A 21392-nucleotide genomic window follows, 5' to 3' on the forward strand; every position below is an offset into this window, starting at 1 on the left:
AGAGACCTTGTTGTTAGTCTTCCACCATCAAGACTCTGTCTGGGTGCCTCTGATGACCTCCTCTCTACTTTTGTTGTATACGCTACCTTTTACTCAATAAACACAAAAAAACTACCTTAAGTCATCGTCGTGCCTGTTTATTATTTTCAACACTTTTAAAAACATTAATGCCCAACAAGAACTTAGGGGTTGCTATCTGTTTCACAAAATACAGTTGTTGCATAATTTCTGGCAAAAAATTGCCTTCCTTACTAGAGTCTTTCTGCAGCTGACCAGTTATATCTTCTTGGAGAAAGAGAACAACAAAAGTTTGCAAAACTTGAGAATGAGTTGATTTATGTTACGGCTCACATTTAATGATTTAACAAATTTGAAGAGGACACAGTTTGCTTGGATAGATATTGTCACTTTGTTTCAGAATCTAGAGATTACCATACTTACATCTTTTGCATCTTCTTCATCAGAATTAATGTGAGGGAAATAAAAAATGAGTAGTTCTACAATTGTGATGATGACAAACTGTTATGACCCTGGGTCATAAATGTGTATTATTTTGTGTGCTGTTGTTTTTCTCCCCCTGCCTGTGTGTGGTGCTGTTTCCTCCCCTGTCTGTTGTGTTTTCCCGTATGTCTTTCTGTCTCTTTAATGTCTTACTCCACAGGTGGCGATCGAGGATTGGCCCACGGTTGACGGCGCCAGTTTTAAAAAGACGCGCCACCCAGATGCCGGCGCCTCTCGTTTTGTCCTGGCCACTTTGTCCGTGTCCGTTCGTTGTGCTTTGATAATTCGTTGTGCTTTGCTAATTCGTTGTGTGTGTTTCAGAGATTCGTTGTATCGTTTGTAAAACTTTATATGTGTGTATGTGATTTTCGTTGTTGTAAAATAGTTGTAAATATTTTCGTGTTAACTGTTTGGGTAGTGGTAGGGGGTGTGAAGCCATTTTTGTTGGATTTTCTTTTCTCCTGTTTTTCGTTAGGGAGTTAGGGAAGTTTTCTGTATTTCCTTTTCTTTTATTTTTGGAAAGCAGGTTATTTAGTCTGGGAAATATAGATTGTTTTGTTTGTTGTTTTGGCCGCGCTCACCCCCGAAGCTTTTTACTACCACTTTGTAAATAAATCACTTTTTGGATTATAATTCGTGGGCACGGGTCATCACTGGGTACAGGAAAAAGGGGGGGTCACTTTTGTTATGCTCGGTACCCCTAGGCTGGGCATAACAAAACACTGAACTGATTAGTGCAGAGAGGTCTTGCAATAATGTTGAGCATATTCTTTAATACAGAAATCAAAGACTCGAGTCTTGTTTAGAGTCAGTTTGCCTTTAATGAAACAGAATTTGGACATTTTCTCAATGTTTTTAACTGCTTAAAAAGTTATCACTTGGCACAGCTCTATTTTGCAATATTTAAAAGTATTTCTGATATTAAAATGCTTTCTTCACATTTTTAAACTTTAGCCAGACTGCTTAGCACATACTGTTATTCATTCAAAATGCACATATATATATATATTTTTAAATCTAATAGCTTACTGTTCTTTAAGGCTTTTTTTTTTATTAATTCAAGCCTGCTTTTCTTTTTTGAGTTTATTCAGTAATCCATGCAGTTTAGTATTTTTCTCCTTGCTGAGCATATGTGAACATGCATTTTGAATATATCAAGAGTACTTTCCAACAAAGAACATTCTAGATTATAGTAGAAATACAGATGTAAGCCACTGCCTTTTTTTACTGTCTAGTGAAGTGATAATCCAAAGCAGAGATTGTTTTTCAATTTCATTCAACTGTGTTTTTTTTTTTTCAGATCAATTTATCTGTGTTCTTCATGAAAAGGGAAACTGATCCAGAAGCAGATCCTTTTCTTCTTTGTGTGGTCTTATAAATCCTCTTGTTAGCTTCAGAAATCTAGGGAAACACATGCCAGTGAGAGATCCACATAGATTACAGACTAGCTAAATATCCCAAAAAAGAACATCAAAATGCGTGGAAAAAATGGAGAGGAAAGATGAGAATTACTGAGTAAAGGGGAAATGTGAAAGAAAAAAGTGTGACATCACAGTTTAACTAAAGATTTGTTTGTAGAAGGTCCTAAACTGGACCTTACTATCAAACATGGGTCTTAACTTAAAAAAAAAAGAAAAAAAGAATAGAAAACTAAAGTAGGAACAATCATCCCTCCAATTGTCCACTTTTGTCCAAATCTTTACTGAAAATATTTACCCAGGTTTCTGTCTGACCACATTAGAAGCTCATAGAGATTGAAGCAGTGTCATGGAAGTCTACAGATCTGCGGTTTCTTTGGTTGGCTTCGTGATAACATGGCTGCATTTGACAAAAACACAAAGGGAAGAACATTGGCACATGGCATTCAGATACTGAGACCTGAGAATTCTTTAATCATGAGACAAAGTAATCAGTGATATTAAACTACTGGCAGGTTTAGGCTGAGTCTGAAAACTAATCCTGGAAAGCAACTGAATAAGGTATAGAAACTTACCAGAGCGCAGTTGTTTCCCTCCAAAATGCACAAGTGGACCTGACAGTGCAAGAAAATCCTTTCAGATTGTCCAGTAAAGGTGAACATTCTGAAGGAGAAACGGCTTGTGGTGGAAATACCGTTTTGCAGCACCTCCACTGTGCCATCCTCGGGGTTAGGACACCTGGAGGAGAGAGACAGATTAGATAAAAGTCTTAAGAAATGTGCTTGCATAGACATGCATTAACGTTGCATCTATTCATTCAGTGGACACTCTTATCTAGTGCAACTTACAGCTTTTACTTTCTATGTCAGAGGCCACTTACTGTCAATTATTACTCATCCACTTATACATCCATGTCATCCACTTATACATCCATGGTGCAAAATGGCAAATGTAGACATTGATGTCCCAGTTAATTGACAAAGGATGTTTTACAGTGTCAGAGAACTTACTCTCCAGTAATCAAATTCCAGCGTATGTTGTGGTCAATGTCATCAACAGGTGTGGCCCAGCAGTTGTCCAGCACATTGGAGAGCTGTCGGCTGTCAACTCCCTCCACTACCACTGCTACATAAATCTGCTGGTTCACCATGATACTGACTGGTCCTGAGAATGGTGTAGTAAACCCAGCATCGTGGTATGCAATCATTCGGATCTGGTATGTTCCCTCACCAGCTGGTAGCTCCCTATGCACAATACTGTTGAACAAAGCATGAGGCCATGAATTATGCATATACATACGGGTACCATTTAATAAGCATGCTTACACATGAATGAAGTTTTCCACATGAATGAAAGCTATGGGTTCATAACCCTTCATAAAGGGTTCACAAGAGTTGTTCAACACAAAACACTGGGCATGAGAGTCCTCAGTCTTACTTAAGTAAGAGGTGCGCCTATTGATTCAGTCCTACATGTGGTCGCAGTTGACATTTCCTTTGAATTTGAGGGCCATGGTTAATCTCCCTGGGTCATGATACATATTAAGCTAATAACAATAATTTAAAAACTGCAGTAAATTTATATTTGCTTGTATCAGGTCATGTATTTAAACTATGAGTGTAAAGCATAGTGTTATTGGTTGAATTATGTAATGCTCATTGGGGATTTGACACATAATAGTGCAGCATCCTAATGATTTTGAGTGTGTTTATGGTGTTTTGAAAGTAGATTTAGCTTAAAATGTGGCAGGTTATTTCTGACCTTTCCATAGCATGGATGGCCATTGGCATTGAGAGGGTCTGGATGAGAGGATATACACAAGAGAACGCTAAATGCAGCCAGCTGTTGCGACTGATAATGGGTCCTGATCCAGAACCAGACCCAGTTTGAATGGCATTTTCATAGAAGAAGTGAGTGCTGTTGCTCTGTGGGATAGAAGTGAAGAAATGAAAAGTTATGAAATATACATTACTGTGGACAAAAAAAAAATCATGAATTGCTAAAGTAATGGCAAAAACGTATAATAACACATCATGCACGCATTACAAATGCTGTGATTGTGCTATATGTTTACAGTGACATACCGAAAGAGTTGTCCCACAGACATTGTCATCATTATCAAAAAAGAACACAACTCTGCCATTCTGAACTGTCCCAAGACAACTTGGGTCATTGAGGTGCAGGTTGCTTGGAGAGAAACCAGCCTCAAAGAGCTGGCAACGTGACAGAGACATCAATCCAGAGCTACTGGAGCAGGTTTCCATGGAGTCTTAATTGAGAGGGTAGGGAGATGTGAGCGAAGAAGAAAGACAACATATGAGAAGAATCTTTATGCATTCTAGAAATTTGGAAGAGATATTGTATGGCACTTGGAAGATATACTGTGTACACATGGCATTTACCATTGTTCAGTTTACTCTGAAGGTGTTTATATCATTTTACACTGAACAAGTGTATAACAACATAACAACTATTTCAATATCTCATTACCTTTTAACTCATAAATGTCTAACAATGCTCTCTCACAGCTTGTTTTCAACTCGATTTGATTTTGATTGTTAACTGTTAATTGCTTCAATACAGATGCATTCAATCTCAGCGTGTGAAGATCTTTTTTGTAGATTCATAGACAGAGAATGTGTTTTCATTTGTATAACGCAGTCCTCACCAAAATGAACAGAGTTGGGTCGCTGGCCCTCCCTGCATGCACATCCGTAAGTACCTCCACGCTGCTGACATATTTCAGTATCTACACAGTCCAGTGTAGAACAGACATCTGTGGAAAGAATGAAAAGATGAAAAAATTCCTGTTCTCCTAGTGGAGATTCATTAACTGAGGCTCAAAACAAACAGAGGGCAATGTCTCAAATTAAAAAAAAAAAAAAAAAGAATCCCATACCAAAATCAAACAAAATAAAACAAAACATGTGAAAACAAATGTGAAGCATCAAGATGAGTATGAATTATGACAGTCATTTTAGATTGCTGTTTTGTCTAAGTACTAAGTAAACCGAGGGCTAAATAAATCAGGATATAAAAAAACTGCAACAATTTACCATCTTGCCCTCCATCAACTTTGAATGCCCAACGTCCCAACACATTGATGTTACTGCTTGACTGCAGATCTGAGCTGCTGAACCCAGGGATAGTGAAATAATGTGCAGAGTCAACTGTGTCATAACCAGCCTAAAAGAAGAATAAACACATTTTTTCACTTAACATTATCACAACATTCAGCTATAAAAAATATCTAGTGAGTTCATTTAGTCATGTCTAACATAAAATAACATCAAACATGAACAAAACAAAAATAAACAAATACGTTCCAACAAATAATATTGTAAAAAGACAGTTTAATACTAAAAAAAACAGTTATTTGAAAAATAAAAGCTGAATGAGATGAAATCTCATCAAACATGTACAAAACACATGCATTTATCAACTTTACATGATAAAGTTATGTTTTCCTCACCAGCCAAAGTTGCTCTGTTGCATCAATGTTACCGTAGTTCATCAGTACGAAAGAGACATCACCGCTGGACACCAACACCACTTGGAAGGTTGCGGCCTGGTAGCACATGAAAATGTGGACTTAACAGGAATTCATTCCAGTGAATGATTTAATGTAGGTCTTTCTTTCAGGGATACTTACCCCTGCGCCCGAGTAGTATGGAACTTGGTTCCATGTGGCAATGAAAACCCAGGATGCAGTAAAGGAGACATCAGGGAAATATTCATTAATCTGACTGGTGACTTGGTTCAGAGTGGCACTGTCTGTGGCCTGTCGGTAGGAAACAGTTCCCTGGATTCCATTGTTCAGGTCGGTCCACAGTGGGAAGATGATGTCTCTTCCAGAGTCTGAATAGGGGCTGTACTCAGGAAACGGCTCAGTGAAGGTCAAGTGTCCATTATTATTGACCTGAGTAGAAAAACATGTGGACTTGTTCATGTCAAGTAGAGAAGGGGTTAAATTAATAGTAATCAAGGGTGTATATAGGCCAAGTATAAAAAATATACTATTGTTTAACTGTGATTTGTGAAATTGTACTCACATAGATCTGATTGTAAGTGCGTCCAAAGTAGTTAAAAGGCTGCTGCAAGATGATCTCCTCTGAACTTCCATCATCAGAGAAAGGAGTTAGTGTGTCTCCATCCCCAGTTGGAAACAGGAGTGCTGCGGCAGATCCTATGCACATAAAAATTAATTAGGTGCCTTGCCTCATATTCTTATTTAATAAGGGTTTTGTAAATATGGCCCAACAGTTCTGAATTAGCATTACATCAATTAGCACAGTGCATGTGTTTCAACAATGGAGCAAAAAAAACAAAAACAAGCCTCACTGTCTACGCGGAAAGCCCAGCGACCCAAAACATCAACATTTGAGCTTGATGAGAGGTCTGAAGCACTTGATGCAGGAATTGTGAAGGAAGCAGCAGAATCCTCTGTGTCATATCCAGCCTACAATTATATCAAATATAAAGTAAACATCATAAACATATGCAAATACAACATATGAAAAGTATTAATTCTAAAAACAGGGAAAGTATTTCTTAAAATACAAAAAAAACCCCACAAAGTATAAAATCACAAAACTTGACCAAATATATAAAGTACACACTTTTGGAAACTACAAATGATACTATTGTGTTTTTCTCACCAGCCAAAGCTGCTCTGTAGAAGTAATGTCACCGTAGTTCATCAGTATGAATGAGAGATCGCCATTGGACACCAGCACCACTTGGAAGGTTGCGTCCTGATTGAAAATGAAAATGTGGACTTAATGAGGAATTCTTTAAAATGAATGCTTTAATATAAGGCTTTCATTGGGGCTGACCTACCCCTGCACCTGAGTAGTATGACACTTGGTTCCATGTGGCAATGAAAACCCAGGATGCGGTAAAGGAAACATCAGGGAAATTCTGATTAATTTGACTGGTGACTTGGTTCAGAGTGGCACTGTCTGTGGCCTGTCGGTAGGAAACAGTTCCCTGGATTCCATTGTTCAGGTCGGTCCACAGTGGGAAGATGATGTCTCTTCCAGAGTTTGAATAAGGGCTGTACTCAGAGAAGGGCTCAGTGAAGGTCAAGTGTCCATTATTATTGACCTGAATGGGAATGCGTACAAACACATTTATGGGTATGAATACAAGGTCAGTATGAGGGTTATAAAAGTGTTGTCAAATGCAAGTACAATCAGTTAAAAGAAAAAGTATATATACAGTGTTATATGACAATGTAGTCTTTGTTATATAAAACTGTGTGCATACAAGAAATATTTCTTTTATCCACAAAGTTTTTCATTAAAAAAACTACAGGTATCACTGGACAGGGCTATGGAATAATGTACTAACATAGATCTGATTGTATGTGCGTCCAAAGTAGTTAAAAGGCTGCTGCAAGATGATCTCCTCTGAACTTCCATCATCAGATACAGGAGTTTCAGTGTCTCCAAACCCAAATGGAAGCAAAACTGATGGAGTAAAACCTGTGCAGACAAAGGTTAAGCAGGTGCATTACTTCTTTCCTGATTAAGTATAGGATTTTTTAAACATCAACCAATGCTTCAGAAGATTATATCAAACTTTGTTTATAACGTGTTTAAGTAATGGAGAAGAAAATGCCTTACTGTCAACGCGGAAAGCCCAGCGACCTGAAACTTCGACATTGGAGCTTGATGAGAGGTCTGAAGCACTGGATGCAGGAATTGTGAGGGAAGAGGCAGAGTCTTCTGTGTCATATCCAGCCTACAATCACAGTAAACAAAAAGTGAAAGTAATAATGATTGCATAATGCCCATACTCTTAGAAACTATAAACGATACTGTTGTGTTTTCCTCACCATCCAAAGTTGCTCTGTTGCATCAATGTTACCGTAGTTCATCAGTATGAAGGAGACATCACCGCTGGACACCAACAGCACTTGGAAGGTTGCGGCCTGGTAGCACATGATAATGGGGACTTAACAGGAATTCATTCCAGTAAAGGATGTAATGTAGGTCTTTCTTTCAGGGATACTTACCCCTGCGCCCGAGTAGTATGACACTTGGTTCCATGTGGCAATGAAAACCCAGGATGCAGCAAAGGAAACATCAGGGAAATACTGATTAATCTGACTGGTGACTTGGTTCAGAGTGGCACTGTCTGTGGCCTGTCGGTAGGAAACAGTTCCCTGGATTCCATTGTTCAGGTCGGTCCACAGTGGGAAGATGATGTCTCTTCCAGAGTTTGAATAGGGGCTGTACTCAGAGAAGGGCTCAGTGAAGGTCAAGTGTCCATTATTATTGACCTGAATGGGAATACATGTGCATACATTGAGAAACATGAATAAAATGTCTCGAGAGGAGCTTTAAAACTGCGGAGAAATGAATGTGCAGTTAGCAAAGGTATGAATGTACGGTTTTTTCCAGGAAACATTGCAGCATTCTCATCACCACAGCATGTGCATAAGCATAAATCCAGCCATTTAACACATCGTGTTAAGCAACAAACTACTTAAGATAGGGACAGGAAATTCAGAGTGCATCCCTGCTTTTACCAAAGAAATGTAATGGCATTATTTGATAGAGCTTTGCAACATTGTACTCACATAGATCTGATTGTAAGTGCGTCCAAAGTAGTTGAAAGGCTGCTGCAAGATGATCTCCTCAGAGCTTCCATCATCAGATACAGGAGTTTGCAGGTCTCCATCCCCAGATGGAAACAGGACAGCTGGAGCAGGATCTGTACAGATAAAGGTTAAGAAGTTACATTGCCTTATTTCCTTTTTAAATATAACTTATTCTGGATATGCTTAAACAGTTGACAAGACTATATCGATTAGCGTTTTTCATGTGTTTCCACATGAGAGCAGAAAAAATTCCTTACGGTCGACGCGGAAAGCCCAGCGACCCATAACTTCGACATTGGAGCCTGATGAGAGGTCTGATGCGCCGGGTGCAGGAATTGCAAGAGAAAAGGAAGAGTCCTCTGTGTCATATCCAGCCTACAAACACAGTAAACATAAAGTCAACGTAATAATGATTGCATAATGCCCATACTCTTAGAAACTATAAACGACACTATTGTGTTTTCCTCACCATCCAAAGTTGCTCTGTTGCATCAATGTTACCGTAGTTCATCAGTATGAAGGAGACATCACCGCTGGACACCAACAGCACTTGGAAGGTTGCGGCCTAGTAGCACATGAAAATGTGGACTTAACAGGAATTCATTCCAGTGAATGATTTAATGTAGGTCTTTCTTTCAGGGATACTTACCCCTGCTCCCGAGTAGTATGACACTTGGTTCCATGTGGCAATGAAAACCCAGGATGCAGCAAAGGAAACATCAGGGAAATACTGATTAATCTGACTGGTGACTTGGTTCAGAGTGGCACTGTCTGTGGCCTGTCGGTAGGAAACAGTTCCCTGGATTCCATTGTTCAGGTCGGTCCACAGTGGGAAGATGATGTCTCTTCCAGAGCCTGAATAGGGGCTGTACTCAGAGAAGGGCTCAGTGAAGGTCAAGTGTCCATTATTATTGACCTGAATGGGAATACATGTGCATACATTGAGAAACATGAATAAAATGTCTCGAGAGGAGCTTTAAAACTGCGGAGAAATGAATGTACAGTTAGTAAAAGTATCAATGTACGGTTATTTCCAGGAAACATTGCAGCATTCTCATCACCACAGCATGTGCACAAGCATAGATCCAGCCATTTAACACATCGTGTTAAGCAACAAACTACTTAAGATAGGGACAGGAAATTCAGAGTGCATCCCTGCTTTTACCAAAGAAATGTAATGGCATTATTTGATAGAGCTTTGCAACATTGTACTCACATAGATCTGATTGTAAGTGCGTCCAAAGTAGTTGAAAGGCTGCTGCAAGATGATCTCCTCAGAGCTTCCATCATCAGATACAGGAGTTTGCAAGTCTCCATCCCCAAATGGAAACAGGACAGCTGAAGCAGGATCTGTACAGATAAAGGTTAAGAAGTTACATTGCCTTATTTCCTTTTTAAATATAACTTATTCTGGATATGCTTAAACAGTTGACAAGACTATATCGATTAGCGTTTTTCATGTGTTTCCACAGGAGAGCAGAAAAAATTCCTTACGGTTGACGCGGAAAGCCCAGCGACCCATAACTTCGACATTGGAGCCTGATGAGAGATCTGATGCGCCGGGTGCAGGAATTGCAAGAGAAAAGGAAGAGTCCTCTGTGTCATATCCAGCCTATAAACACAGTAAACATAAAGTCAATGTAATAATGATTGCATAATGCCCATACTCTTAGAAACTATAAACGACACTATTGTGTTTTCCTCACCATCCAAAGTTGCTCTGTTGCATCAATGTTACCGTAGTTCATCAGTATGAAGGAGACATCACCGCTGGACACCAACAGCACTTGGAAGGTTGCGGCCTAGTAGCACATGAAAATGTGGACTTAACAGGAATTCATTCCAGTGAATGATTTAATGTAGGTCTTTCTTTCAGGGATACTTACCCCTGCTCCCGAGTAGTATGACACTTGGTTCCATGTGGCAATGAAAACCCAGGATGCAGCAAAGGAAACATCAGGGAAATACTGATTAATCTGACTGGTGACTTGGTTCAGAGTGGCACTGTCTGTGGCCTGTCGGTAGGAAACAGTTCCCTGGATTCCATTGTTCAGGTCGGTCCACAGTGGGAAGATGATGTCTCTTCCAGAGCCTGAATAGGGGCTGTACTCAGAGAAGGGCTCAGTGAAGGTCAAGTGTCCATTATTATTGACCTGAATGGGAATACATGTGCATACATTGAGAAACATGAATAAAATGTCTCGAGAGGAGCTTTAAAACTGCGGAGAAATGAATGTACAGTTAGTAAAAGTATCAATGTACGGTTATTTCCAGGAAACATTGCAGCATTCTCATCACCACAGCATGTGCACAAGCATAGATCCAGCCATTTAACACATCGTGTTAAGCAACAAACTACTTAAGATAGGGACAGGAAATTCAGAGTGCATCCCTGCTTTTACCAAAGAAATGTAATGGCATTATTTGATAGAGCTTTGCAACATTGTACTCACATAGATCTGATTGTAAGTGCGTCCAAAGTAGTTGAAAGGCTGCTGCAAGATGATCTCCTCAGAGCTTCCATCATCAGATACAGGAGTTTGCAAGTCTCCATCCCCAAATGGAAACAGGACAGCTGAAGCAGGATCTGTACAGATAAAGGTTAAGAAGTTACATTGCCTTATTTCCTTTTTAAATATAACTTATTCTGGATATGCTTAAACAGTTGACAAGACTATATCGATTAGCGTTTTTCATGTGTTTCCACAGGAGAGCAGAAAAAATTCCTTACGGTTGACGCGGAAAGCCCAGCGACCCATAACTTCGACATTGGAGCCTGATGAGAGGTCTGATGCGCCGGGTGCAGGAATTGCAAGAGAAAAGGAAGAGTCCTCTGTGTCATATCCAGCCTATAAACACAGTAAACATAAAGTCAATGTAATAATGATTGCATAATGCCCATACTCTTAGAAACTATAAACAATACTATTGTGTTTTCCTCACCATCCAAAGTTGCTCTGTTGCATCAATGTTACCGTAGTTCATCAGTATGAAGGAGACATCACCGCTGGACACCAACAGCACTTGGAAGGTTGCGGCCTGGTAGCACATGATAATGGGGACTTAACAGGAATTCATTCCAGTAAAGGATGTAATGTAGGTCTTTCTTTCAGGGATACTTACCCCTGCGCCCGAGTAGTATGACACTTGGTTCCATGTGGCAATGAAAACCCAGGATGCAGCAAAGGAAACATCAGGGAAATACTGATTAATCTGACTGGTGACTTGGTTCAGAGTGGCACTGTCTGTGGCCTGTCGGTAGGAAACAGTTCCCTGGATTCCATTGTTCAGGTCGGTCCACAGTGGGAAGATGATGTCTCTTCCAGAGTTTGAATAGGGGCTGTACTCAGAGAAGGGCTCAGTGAAGGTCAAGTGTCCATTATTATTGACCTGAATGGGAATACATGTGCATACATTGAGAAACATGAATAAAATGTCTCGAGAGGAGCTTTAAAACTGCGGAGAAATGAATGTGCAGTTAGCAAAGGTATGAATGTAGGGTTATTTCCAGGAAACATTGCAGCATTCTCATCACCACAGCATGTGCATAAGCATAAATCCAGCCATTTAACACATCGTGTTAAGCAACAAACTACTTAAGATAGGGACAGGAAATTCAGAGTGCATCCCTGCTTTTACCAAAGAAATGTAATGGCATTATTTGATAGAGCTTTGCAACATTGTACTCACATAGATCTGATTGTAAGTGCGTCCAAAGTAGTTGAAAGGCTGCTGCAAGATGATCTCCTCAGAGCTTCCATCATCAGATACAGGAGTTTGCAGGTCTCCATCCCCAGATGGAAACAGGACAGCTGGAGCAGGATCTGTACAGGTAAAGGTTAAGAAGTTACATTGCCTTATTTCCTTTTTAAATATAGCTTATTCTGGTTATTCTTAAACAGTTGACAAGACTATATCGATTAGCGTTTTTCATGTGTTTCCACATGAGAGCAGAAAAAATTCCTTACGGTTGACGCGGAAAGCCCAGCGACCCATAACTTCGACATTGGAGCCTGATGAGAGGTCTGATGCGCCGGGTGCAGGAATTGCAAGAGAAAAGGAAGAGTCCTCTGTGTCATATCCAGCCTACAAACACAGTAAACATAAAGTCAACGTAATAATGATTGCATAATGCCCATACTCTTAGAAACTATAAACGACACTATTGTGTTTTCCTCACCATCCAAAGTTGCTCTGTTGCATCAATGTCACCGTAGTTCATCAGTATGAAGGAGACATCACCGCTGGACACCAACACCACTTGGAAGGTTGCGGCCTGGTAGCACATGAAAATGTGGACTTAACAGGAATTCATTCCAGTGAATGATTTAATGTAGGTCTTTCTTTCAGGGATACTTACCCCTGCTCCCGAGTAGTATGACACTTGGTTCCATGTGGCAATGAAAACCCAGGATGCAGCAAAGGAAACATCAGGGAAATACTGATTAATCTGACTGGTGACTTGGTTCAGAGTGGCACTGTCTGTGGCCTGTCGGTAGGAAACAGTTCCCTGGATTCCATTGTTCAGGTCGGTCCACAGTGGGAAGATGATGTCTCTTCCAGAGCCTGAATAGGGGCTGTACTCAGAGAAGGGCTCAGTGAAGGTCAAGTGTCCATTATTATTGACCTGAATGGGAATACATGTGCATACATTGAGAAACATGAATAAAATGTCTCGAGAGGAGCTTTAAAACTGCGGAGAAATGAATGTACAGTTAGTAAAAGTATCAATGTACGGTTATTCCCAGGAAACATTGCAGCATTCTCATCACCACAGCATGTGCACAAGCATAAATCCAGCCATTTAACACATCGTGTTAAGCAACAAACTACTTAAGATAGGGACAGGAAATTCAGAGTGCATCCCTGCTTTTACCAAAGAAATGTAATGGCATTATTTGATAGAGCTTTGCAACATTGTACTCACATAGATCTGATTGTAAGTGCGTCCAAAGTAGTTGAAAGGCTGCTGCAAGATGATCTCCTCAGAGCTTCCATCATCAGATACAGGAGTTTGCAGGTCTCCATCCCCAAATGGAAACAGGACAGCTGGAGCAGGATCTGTACAGATAAAGGTTAAGAAGTTACATTGCCTTATTTCCTTTTTAAATATAACTTATTCTGGATATGCTTAAACAGTTGACAAGACTATATCGATTAGCGTTTTTCATGTGTTTCCACATGAGAGCAGAAAAAATTCCTTACGGTTGACGCGGAAAGCCCAGCGACCCATAACTTCGACATTGGAGCCTGATGAGAGGTCTGATGCGCCGGGTGCAGGAATTGCAAGAGAAAAGGAAGAGTCCTCTGTGTCATATCCAGCCTATAAACACAGTAAACATAAAGTCAATGTAATAATGATTGCATAATGCCCATACTCTTAGAAACTATAAACGACAGTATTGTGTTTTCCTCACCATCCAAAGCTGCTCTGTTGCATCAATGTCACCGTAGTTCAAGAGTAAGAAGGAGACATCACCGCTGGACACCAACACCACTTGGAAGGTTGCGGCCTGGTAGCACATGAAAATGTGGACTTAACAGGAATTCATTCCAGTGAATGATGTAATGTAGGCCTTTCTTTCAGGGATACTTACCCCTGCGCCCGAGTAGTATGACACTTGGTTCCATGTGGCAATGAAAACCCAGGATGCAGCAAAGGAAACATCAGGGAAATACTGATTAATCTGACTGGTGACTTGGTTCAGAGTGGCACTGTCTGTGGCCTGTCGGTAGGAAACAGTTCCCTGGATTCCATTGTTCAGGTCGGTCCACAGTGGGAAGATGATGTCTCTTCCAGAGCCTGAATAGGGGCTGTACTCAGAGAAGGGCTCAGTGAAGGTCAAGTGTCCATTATTATTGACCTGAATGGGAATACATGTGCATACATTGAGAAACATGAATAAAATGTCTCGAGAGGAGCTTTAAAACTGCGGAGAAATGAATGTACAGTTAGTAAAAGTATCAATGTACGGTTATTTCCAGGAAACATTGCAGCATTCTCATCACCACAGCATGTGCACAAGCATAGATCCAGCCATTTAACACATCGTGTTAAGCAACAAACTACTTAAGATAGGGACAGGAAATTCAGAGTGCATCCCTGCTTTTACCAAAGAAATGTAATGGCATTATTTGATAGAGCTTTGCAACATTGTACTCACATAGATCTGATTGTAAGTGCGTCCAAAGTAGTTGAAAGGCTGCTGCAAGATGATCTCCTCAGAGCTTCCATCATCAGATACAGGAGTTTGCAGGTCTCCATCCCCAAATGGAAACAGGACAGCTGGAGCAGGATCTGTACAGGTAAAGGTTAAGAAGTTACATTGCCTTATTTCCTTTTTAAATATAACTTATTCTGGATATGCTTAAACAGTTGACAAGACTATATCGATTAGCGTTTTTCATGTGTTTCCACATGAGAGCAGAAAAAATTCCTTACGGTTGACGTGGAAAGCCCAGCGACCCATAACTTCGACATTGGAGCCTGATGAGAGGTCTGACGCGCCGGGTGCAGGAATTGTGAGAGAAGAGGAAGAGTCCTCTGTGTCATATCCAGCCTACAATCACAGTAAACATAAAGTCAATGTAATAATGATTGCATAATGCCCATACTCTTAGAAACTATAAACGACAGTATTGTGTTTTCCTCACCATCCAAAGCTGCTCTGTTGCATCAATGTCACCGTAGTTCAAGAGTAAGAAGGAGACATCACCGCTGGACACCAACACCACTTGGAAGGTTGCGGCCTGGTAGCACATGAAAATGTGGACTTAACAGGAATTCATTCCAGTGAATGATTTAATGTAGGTCTTTCTTTCAGGGATACTTACCCCTGCGCCCGAGTAGTATGACACTTGGTTCCATGTGGCAATGAAAACCCAGGATGCAGCAAAGGAAACATCAGGGAAATACTGATTAATCTGACTGGTGACTTGGTTCAGAGTGGCACTGTCTGTGGCCTGTCGGTAGGAAACAGTCCCCTGGATTCCATTGTTCAGGTCGGTCCACAGTGGGAAGATGATGTCTCTTCCAGAGCCTGAATAGGGGCTGTACTCAGAGAAGGGCTCAGTGAAGGTCAAGTGTCCATTATTATTGACCTGAATGGGAATACATGTGCATACATTGAGAAACATGAATAAAATGTCTCGAGAGGAGCTTTAAAACTGCGGAGAAATGAATGTACAGTTAGTAAAAGTATCAATGTACGGTTATTTCCAGGAAACATTGCAGCATTCTCATCACCACAGCATGTGCACAAGCATAGATCCAGCCATTTAACACATCGTGTTAAGCAACAAACTACTTAAGATAGGGACAGGAAATTCAGAGTGCATCCCTGCTTTTACCAAAGAAATGTAATGGCATTATTTGATAGAGCTTTGCAACATTGTACTCACATAGATCTGATTGTAAGTGCGTCCAAAGTAGTTGAAAGGCTGCTGCAAGATGATCTCCTCAGAGCTTCCATCATCAGATACAGGAGTTTGCAGGTCTCCATCCCCAAATGGAAACAGGACAGCTGGAGCAGGATCTGTACAGGTAAAGGTTAAGAAGTTACATTGCCTTATTTCCTTTTTAAATATAACTTATTCTGGATATGCTTAAACAGTTGACAAGACTATATCGATTAGCGTTTTTCATGTGTTTCCACATGAGAGCAGAAAAAATTCCTTACGGTTGACGCGGAAAGCCCAGCGACCCATAACTTCGACATTGGAGCCTGATGAGAGGTCTGACACGCCGGGTGCAGGAATTGTGAGAGAAGAGGAAGAGTCCTCTGTGTCATATCCAGCCTACAATCACAGTAAACATAAAGTCAATGTAATAATGATTGCATAATGCCCATACTCTTAGAAACTATAAACGACAGTATTGTGTTTTCCTCACCATCCAAAGCTGCTCTGTTGCATCAATGTCACCGTAGTTCAAGAGTAAGAAGGAGACATCACCGCTGGACACCAACACCACTTGGAAGGTTGCGGCCTGGTAGCACATGAAAATGTGGACTTAACAGGAATTCATTCCAGTGAATGATTTAATGTAGGTCTTTCTTTCAGGGATACTTACCCCTGCGCCCGAGTAGTATGACACTTGGTTCCATGTGGCAATGAAAACCCAGGATGCAGCAAAGGAAACATCAGGGAAATACTGATTAATCTGACTGGTGACTTGGTTCAGAGTGGCACTGTCTGTGGCCTGTCGGTAGGAAACAGTCCCCTGGATTCCATTGTTCAGGTCGGTCCACAGTGGGAAGATGATGTCTCTTCCAGAGCCTGAATAGGGGCTGTACTCAGAGAAGGGCTCAGTGAAGGTCAAGTGTCCATTATTATTGACCTGAATGGGAATACATGTGCATACATTGAGAAACATGAATAAAATGTCTCGAGAGGAGCTTTAAAACTGCGGAGAAATGAATGTACAGTTAGTAAAAGTATCAATGTACGGTTATTTCCAGGAAACATTGCAGCATTCTCATCACCACAGCATGTGCACAAGCATAGATCCAGCCATTTAACACATCGTGTTAAGCAACAAACTACTTAAGATAGGGACAGGAAATTCAGAGTGCATCCCTGCTTTTACCAAAGAAATGTAATGGCATTATTTGATAGAGCTTTGCAACATTGTACTCACATAGATCTGATTGTAAGTGCGTCCAAAGTAGTTGAAAGGCTGCTGCAAGATGATCTCCTCAGAGCTTCCATCATCAGATACAGGAGTTTGCAGGTCTCCATCCCCAAATGGAAACAGGACAGCTGGAGCAGGATCTGTACAGGTAAAGGTTAAGAAGTTACATTGCCTTATTTCCTTTTTAAATATAACTTATTCTGGATATGCTTAAACAGTTGACAAGACTATATCGATTAGCGTTTTTCATGTGTTTCCACATGAGAGCAGAAAAAATTCCTTACGGTTGACGCGGAAAGCCCAGCGACCCATAACTTCGACATTGGAGCCTGATGAGAGGTCTGACGCGCCGGGTGCAGGAATTGTGAGAGAAGAGGAAGAGTCCTCTGTGTCATATCCAGCCTACAATCACAGTAAACATAAAGTCAATGTAATAATGATTGCATAATGCCCATACTCTTAGAAACTATAAACGACAGTATTGTGTTTTCCTCACCATCCAAAGCTGCTCTGTTGCATCAATGTCACCGTAGTTCAAGAGTAAGAAGGAGACATCACCGCTGGACACCAACACCACTTGGAAGGTTGCGGCCTGGTAGCACATGAAAATGTGGACTTAACAGGAATTCATTCCAGTGAATGATGTAATGTAGGCCTTTCTTTCAGGGATACTTACCCCTGCGCCCGAGTAGTATGACACTTGGTTCCATGTGGCAATGAAAACCCAGGATGCAGCAAAGGAAACATCAGGGAAATACTGATTAATCTGACTGGTGACTTGGTTCAGAGTGGCACTGTCTGTGGCCTGTCGGTAGGAAACAGTTCCCTGGATTCCATTGTTCAGGTCGGTCCACAGTGGGAAGATGATGTCTCTTCCAGAGCCTGAATAGGGGCTGTACTCAGAGAAGGGCTCAGTGAAGGTCAAGTGTCCATTATTATTGACCTGAATGGGAATACATGTGCATACATTGAGAAACATGAATAAAATGTCTCGAGAGGAGCTTTAAAACTGCGGAGAAATGAATGTACAGTTAGTAAAAGTATCAATGTACGGTTATTTCCAGGAAACATTGCAGCATTCTCATCACCACAGCATGTGCACAAGCATAGATCCAGCCATTTAACACATCGTGTTAAGCAACAAACTACTTAAGATAGGGACAGGAAATTCAGAGTGCATCCCTGCTTTTACCAAAGAAATGTAATGGCATTATTTGATAGAGCTTTGCAACATTGTACTCACATAGATCTGATTGTAAGTGCGTCCAAAGTAGTTGAAAGGCTGCTGCAAGATGATCTCCTCAGAGCTTCCATCATCAGATACAGGAGTTTGCAGGTCTCCATCCCCAAATGGAAACAGGACAGCTGGAGCAGGATCTGTACAGGTAAAGGTTAAGAAGTTACATTGCCTTATTTCCTTTTTAAATATAACTTATTCTGGATATGCTTAAACAGTTGACAAGACTATATCGATTAGCGTTTTTCATGTGTTTCCACATGAGAGCAGAAAAAATTCCTTACGGTTGACGCGGAAAGCCCAGCGACCCATAACTTCGACATTGGAGCCTGATGAGAGGTCTGACGCGCCGGGTGCAGGAATTGTGAGAGAAGAGGAAGAGTCCTCTGTGTCATATCCAGCCTACAATCACAGTAAACATAAAGTCAATGTAATAATGATTGCATAATGCCCATACTCTTAGAAACTATAAACGACAGTATTGTGTTTTCCTCACCATCCAAAGCTGCTCTGTTGCATCAATGTCACCGTAGTTCAAGAGTAAGAAGGAGACATCACCGCTGGACACCAACACCACTTGGAAGGTTGCGGCCTGGTAGCACATGAAAATGTGGACTTAACAGGAATTCATTCCAGTGAATGATTTAATGTAGGTCTTTCTTTCAGGGATACTTACCCCTGCGCCCGAGTAGTATGACACTTGGTTCCATGTGGCAATGAAAACCCAGGATGCAGCAAAGGAAACATCAGGGAAATACTGATTAATCTGACTGGTGACTTGGTTCAGAGTGGCACTGTCTGTGGCCTGTCGGTAGGAAACAGTCCCCTGGATTCCATTGTTCAGGTCGGTCCACAGTGGGAAGATGATGTCTCTTCCAGAGCCTGAATAGGGGCTGTACTCAGAGAAGGGCTCAGTGAAGGTCAAGTGTCCATTATTATTGACCTGAATGGGAATACATGTGCATACATTGAGAAACATGAATAAAATGTCTCGAGAGGAGCTTTAAAACTGCGGAGAAATGAATGTACAGTTAGTAAAAGTATCAATGTACGGTTATTTCCAGGAAACATTGCAGCATTCTCATCACCACAGCATGTGCACAAGCATAGATCCAGCCATTTAACACATCGTGTTAAGCAACAAACTACTTAAGATAGGGACAGGAAATTCAGAGTGCATCCCTGCTTTTACCAAAGAAATGTAATGGCATTATTTGATAGAGCTTTGCAACATTGTACTCACATAGATCTGATTGTAAGTGCGTCCAAAGTAGTTGAAAGGCTGCTGCAAGATGATCTCCTCAGAGCTTCCATCATCAGATACAGGAGTTTGCAGGTCTCCATCCCCAAATGGAAACAGGACAGCTGGAGCAGGATCTGTACAGATAAAGGTTAAGAAGTTACATTGCCTTATTTCCTTTTTAAATATAACTTATTCTGGATATGCTTAAACAGTTGACAAGACTATATCGATTAGCGTTTTTCATGTGTTTCCACATGAGAGCAGAAAAAATTCCTTACGGTTGACGCGGAAAGCCCAGCGACCCATAACTTCGACATTGGAGCCTGATGAGAGGTCTGACGCGCCGGGTGCAGGAATTGTGAGAGAAGAGGAAGAGTCCTCTGTGTCATATCCAGCCTACAATCACAGTAAACATAAAGTCAATGTAATAATGATTGCATAATGCCCATACTCTTAGAAACTATAAACGACAGTATTGTGTTTTCCTCACCATCCAAAGCTGCTCTGTTGCATCAATGTCACCGTAGTTCAAGAGTAAGAAGGAGACATCACCGCTGGACACCAACACCACTTGGAAGGTTGCGGCCTGGTAGCACATGAAAATGTGGACTTAACAGGAATTCATTCCAGTGAATGATTTAATGTAGGTCTTTCTTTCAGGGATACTTACCCCTGCGCCCGAGTAGTATGACACTTGGTTCCATGTGGCAATGAAAACCCAGGATGCAGCAAAGGAAACATCAGGGAAATACTGATTAATCTGACTGGTGACTTGGTTCAGAGTGGCACTGTCTGTGGCCTGTCGGTAGGAAACAGTCCCCTGGATTCCATTGTTCAGGTCGGTCCACAGTGGGAAGATGATGTCTCTTCCAGAGCCTGAATAGGGGCTGTACTCAGAGAAGGGCTCAGTGAAGGTCAAGTGTCCATTATTATTGACCTGAATGGGAATACATGTGCATACATTGAGAAACATGAATAAAATGTCTCGAGAGGAGCTTTAAAACTGCGGAGAAATGAATGTACAGTTAGTAAAAGTATCAATGTACGGTTATTTCCAGGAAACATTGCAGCATTCTCATCACCACAGCATGTGCACAAGCATAGATCCAGCCATTTAACACATCGTGTTAAGCAACAAACTACTTAAGATAGGGACAGGAAATTCAGAGTGCATCCCTGCTTTTACCAAAGAAATGTAATGGCATTATTTGATAGAGCTTTGCAACATTGTACTCACATAGATCTGATTGTAAGTGCGTCCAAAGTAGTTGAAAGGCTGCTGCAAGATGATCTCCTCAGAGCTTCCATCATCAGATACAGGAGTTTGCAGGTCTCCATCCCCAAATGGAAACAGGACAGCTGGAGCAGGATCTGTACCGGTAAAGGTTAAGAAGTTACATTGCCTTATTTCCTTTTTAAATATAACTTATTCTGGATATGCTTAAACAGTTGACAAGACTATATCGATTAGCGTTTTTCATGTGTTTCCACATGAGAGCAGAAAAAATTCCTTACGGTTGACGCGGAAAGCCCAGCGACCCATAACTTCGACATTGGAGCCTGATGAGAGGTCTGACGCGCCGGGTGCAGGAATTGTGAGAGAAGAGGAAGAGTCCTCTGTGTCATATCCAGCCTACAATCACAGTAAACATAAAGTCAATGTAATAATGATTGCATAATGCCCATACTCTTAGAAACTATAAACGACAGTATTGTGTTTTCCTCACCATCCAAAGCTGCTCTGTTGCATCAAT

General features: G+C 41.0%; 8 protein-coding genes and 1 pseudogene across 8 annotated transcripts; all 9 read right to left on the bottom strand.

Annotated features, from left to right (window-relative positions):
- Window positions 1-1894: 1894 nt before the first annotated feature.
- On the bottom strand, window positions 1895-8811 carry LOC115812522 (alpha-tectorin-like; annotated as a pseudogene).
- A 166-nt stretch (window positions 8812-8977) lies between these two features.
- Window positions 8978-10048, bottom strand: LOC115812523 (sushi, nidogen and EGF-like domain-containing protein 1). The gene is made up of 4 exons (XM_030775000.1): window positions 10021-10048; window positions 9743-9876; window positions 9176-9442; window positions 8978-9091 (listed from the first exon to the last, which is right to left on the bottom strand). The coding sequence occupies exons 1-4, from the start codon at window positions 10046-10048 to the stop codon at window positions 8978-8980; spliced, it is 543 nt and encodes a 180-aa protein (XP_030630860.1).
- Window positions 10049-12688: 2640 nt separating this feature from the next.
- On the bottom strand, window positions 12689-13759 carry LOC115812524 (sushi, nidogen and EGF-like domain-containing protein 1). The gene is made up of 4 exons (XM_030775001.1): window positions 13732-13759; window positions 13454-13587; window positions 12887-13153; window positions 12689-12802 (listed from the first exon to the last, which is right to left on the bottom strand). Exons 1-4 carry the CDS (start codon window positions 13757-13759, stop codon window positions 12689-12691), a joined length of 543 nt encoding a protein of 180 aa, XP_030630861.1.
- Window positions 13760-13913: 154 nt separating this feature from the next.
- On the bottom strand, window positions 13914-14996 carry LOC115812525 (sushi, nidogen and EGF-like domain-containing protein 1). Its single transcript, XM_030775002.1, has 4 exons — window positions 14969-14996; window positions 14691-14824; window positions 14124-14390; window positions 13914-14039 (listed from the first exon to the last, which is right to left on the bottom strand). Exons 1-4 carry the CDS (start codon window positions 14994-14996, stop codon window positions 13914-13916), a joined length of 555 nt encoding a protein of 184 aa, XP_030630862.1.
- A 154-nt stretch (window positions 14997-15150) lies between these two features.
- LOC115812526 (sushi, nidogen and EGF-like domain-containing protein 1) lies at window positions 15151-16233 on the bottom strand. Its single transcript, XM_030775003.1, has 4 exons — window positions 16206-16233; window positions 15928-16061; window positions 15361-15627; window positions 15151-15276 (listed from the first exon to the last, which is right to left on the bottom strand). Exons 1-4 carry the CDS (start codon window positions 16231-16233, stop codon window positions 15151-15153), a joined length of 555 nt encoding a protein of 184 aa, XP_030630863.1.
- Window positions 16234-16387: 154 nt separating this feature from the next.
- Window positions 16388-17470, bottom strand: LOC115812527 (sushi, nidogen and EGF-like domain-containing protein 1). The gene is made up of 4 exons (XM_030775004.1): window positions 17443-17470; window positions 17165-17298; window positions 16598-16864; window positions 16388-16513 (listed from the first exon to the last, which is right to left on the bottom strand). The coding sequence occupies exons 1-4, from the start codon at window positions 17468-17470 to the stop codon at window positions 16388-16390; spliced, it is 555 nt and encodes a 184-aa protein (XP_030630864.1).
- Window positions 17471-17624: 154 nt separating this feature from the next.
- On the bottom strand, window positions 17625-18707 carry LOC115812528 (sushi, nidogen and EGF-like domain-containing protein 1). The gene is made up of 4 exons (XM_030775005.1): window positions 18680-18707; window positions 18402-18535; window positions 17835-18101; window positions 17625-17750 (listed from the first exon to the last, which is right to left on the bottom strand). Exons 1-4 carry the CDS (start codon window positions 18705-18707, stop codon window positions 17625-17627), a joined length of 555 nt encoding a protein of 184 aa, XP_030630865.1.
- A 154-nt stretch (window positions 18708-18861) lies between these two features.
- On the bottom strand, window positions 18862-19944 carry LOC115812529 (sushi, nidogen and EGF-like domain-containing protein 1). Its single transcript, XM_030775006.1, has 4 exons — window positions 19917-19944; window positions 19639-19772; window positions 19072-19338; window positions 18862-18987 (listed from the first exon to the last, which is right to left on the bottom strand). Exons 1-4 carry the CDS (start codon window positions 19942-19944, stop codon window positions 18862-18864), a joined length of 555 nt encoding a protein of 184 aa, XP_030630866.1.
- A 154-nt stretch (window positions 19945-20098) lies between these two features.
- On the bottom strand, window positions 20099-21181 carry LOC115812530 (sushi, nidogen and EGF-like domain-containing protein 1). Its single transcript, XM_030775008.1, has 4 exons — window positions 21154-21181; window positions 20876-21009; window positions 20309-20575; window positions 20099-20224 (listed from the first exon to the last, which is right to left on the bottom strand). Exons 1-4 carry the CDS (start codon window positions 21179-21181, stop codon window positions 20099-20101), a joined length of 555 nt encoding a protein of 184 aa, XP_030630868.1.
- Window positions 21182-21392: the final 211 nt, after the last annotated feature.

This window comes from Chanos chanos, chromosome 5, assembly GCF_902362185.1.
Source record: "Chanos chanos chromosome 5, fChaCha1.1, whole genome shotgun sequence".
Lineage (NCBI taxonomy): Eukaryota > Metazoa > Chordata > Actinopteri > Gonorynchiformes > Chanidae > Chanos > Chanos chanos.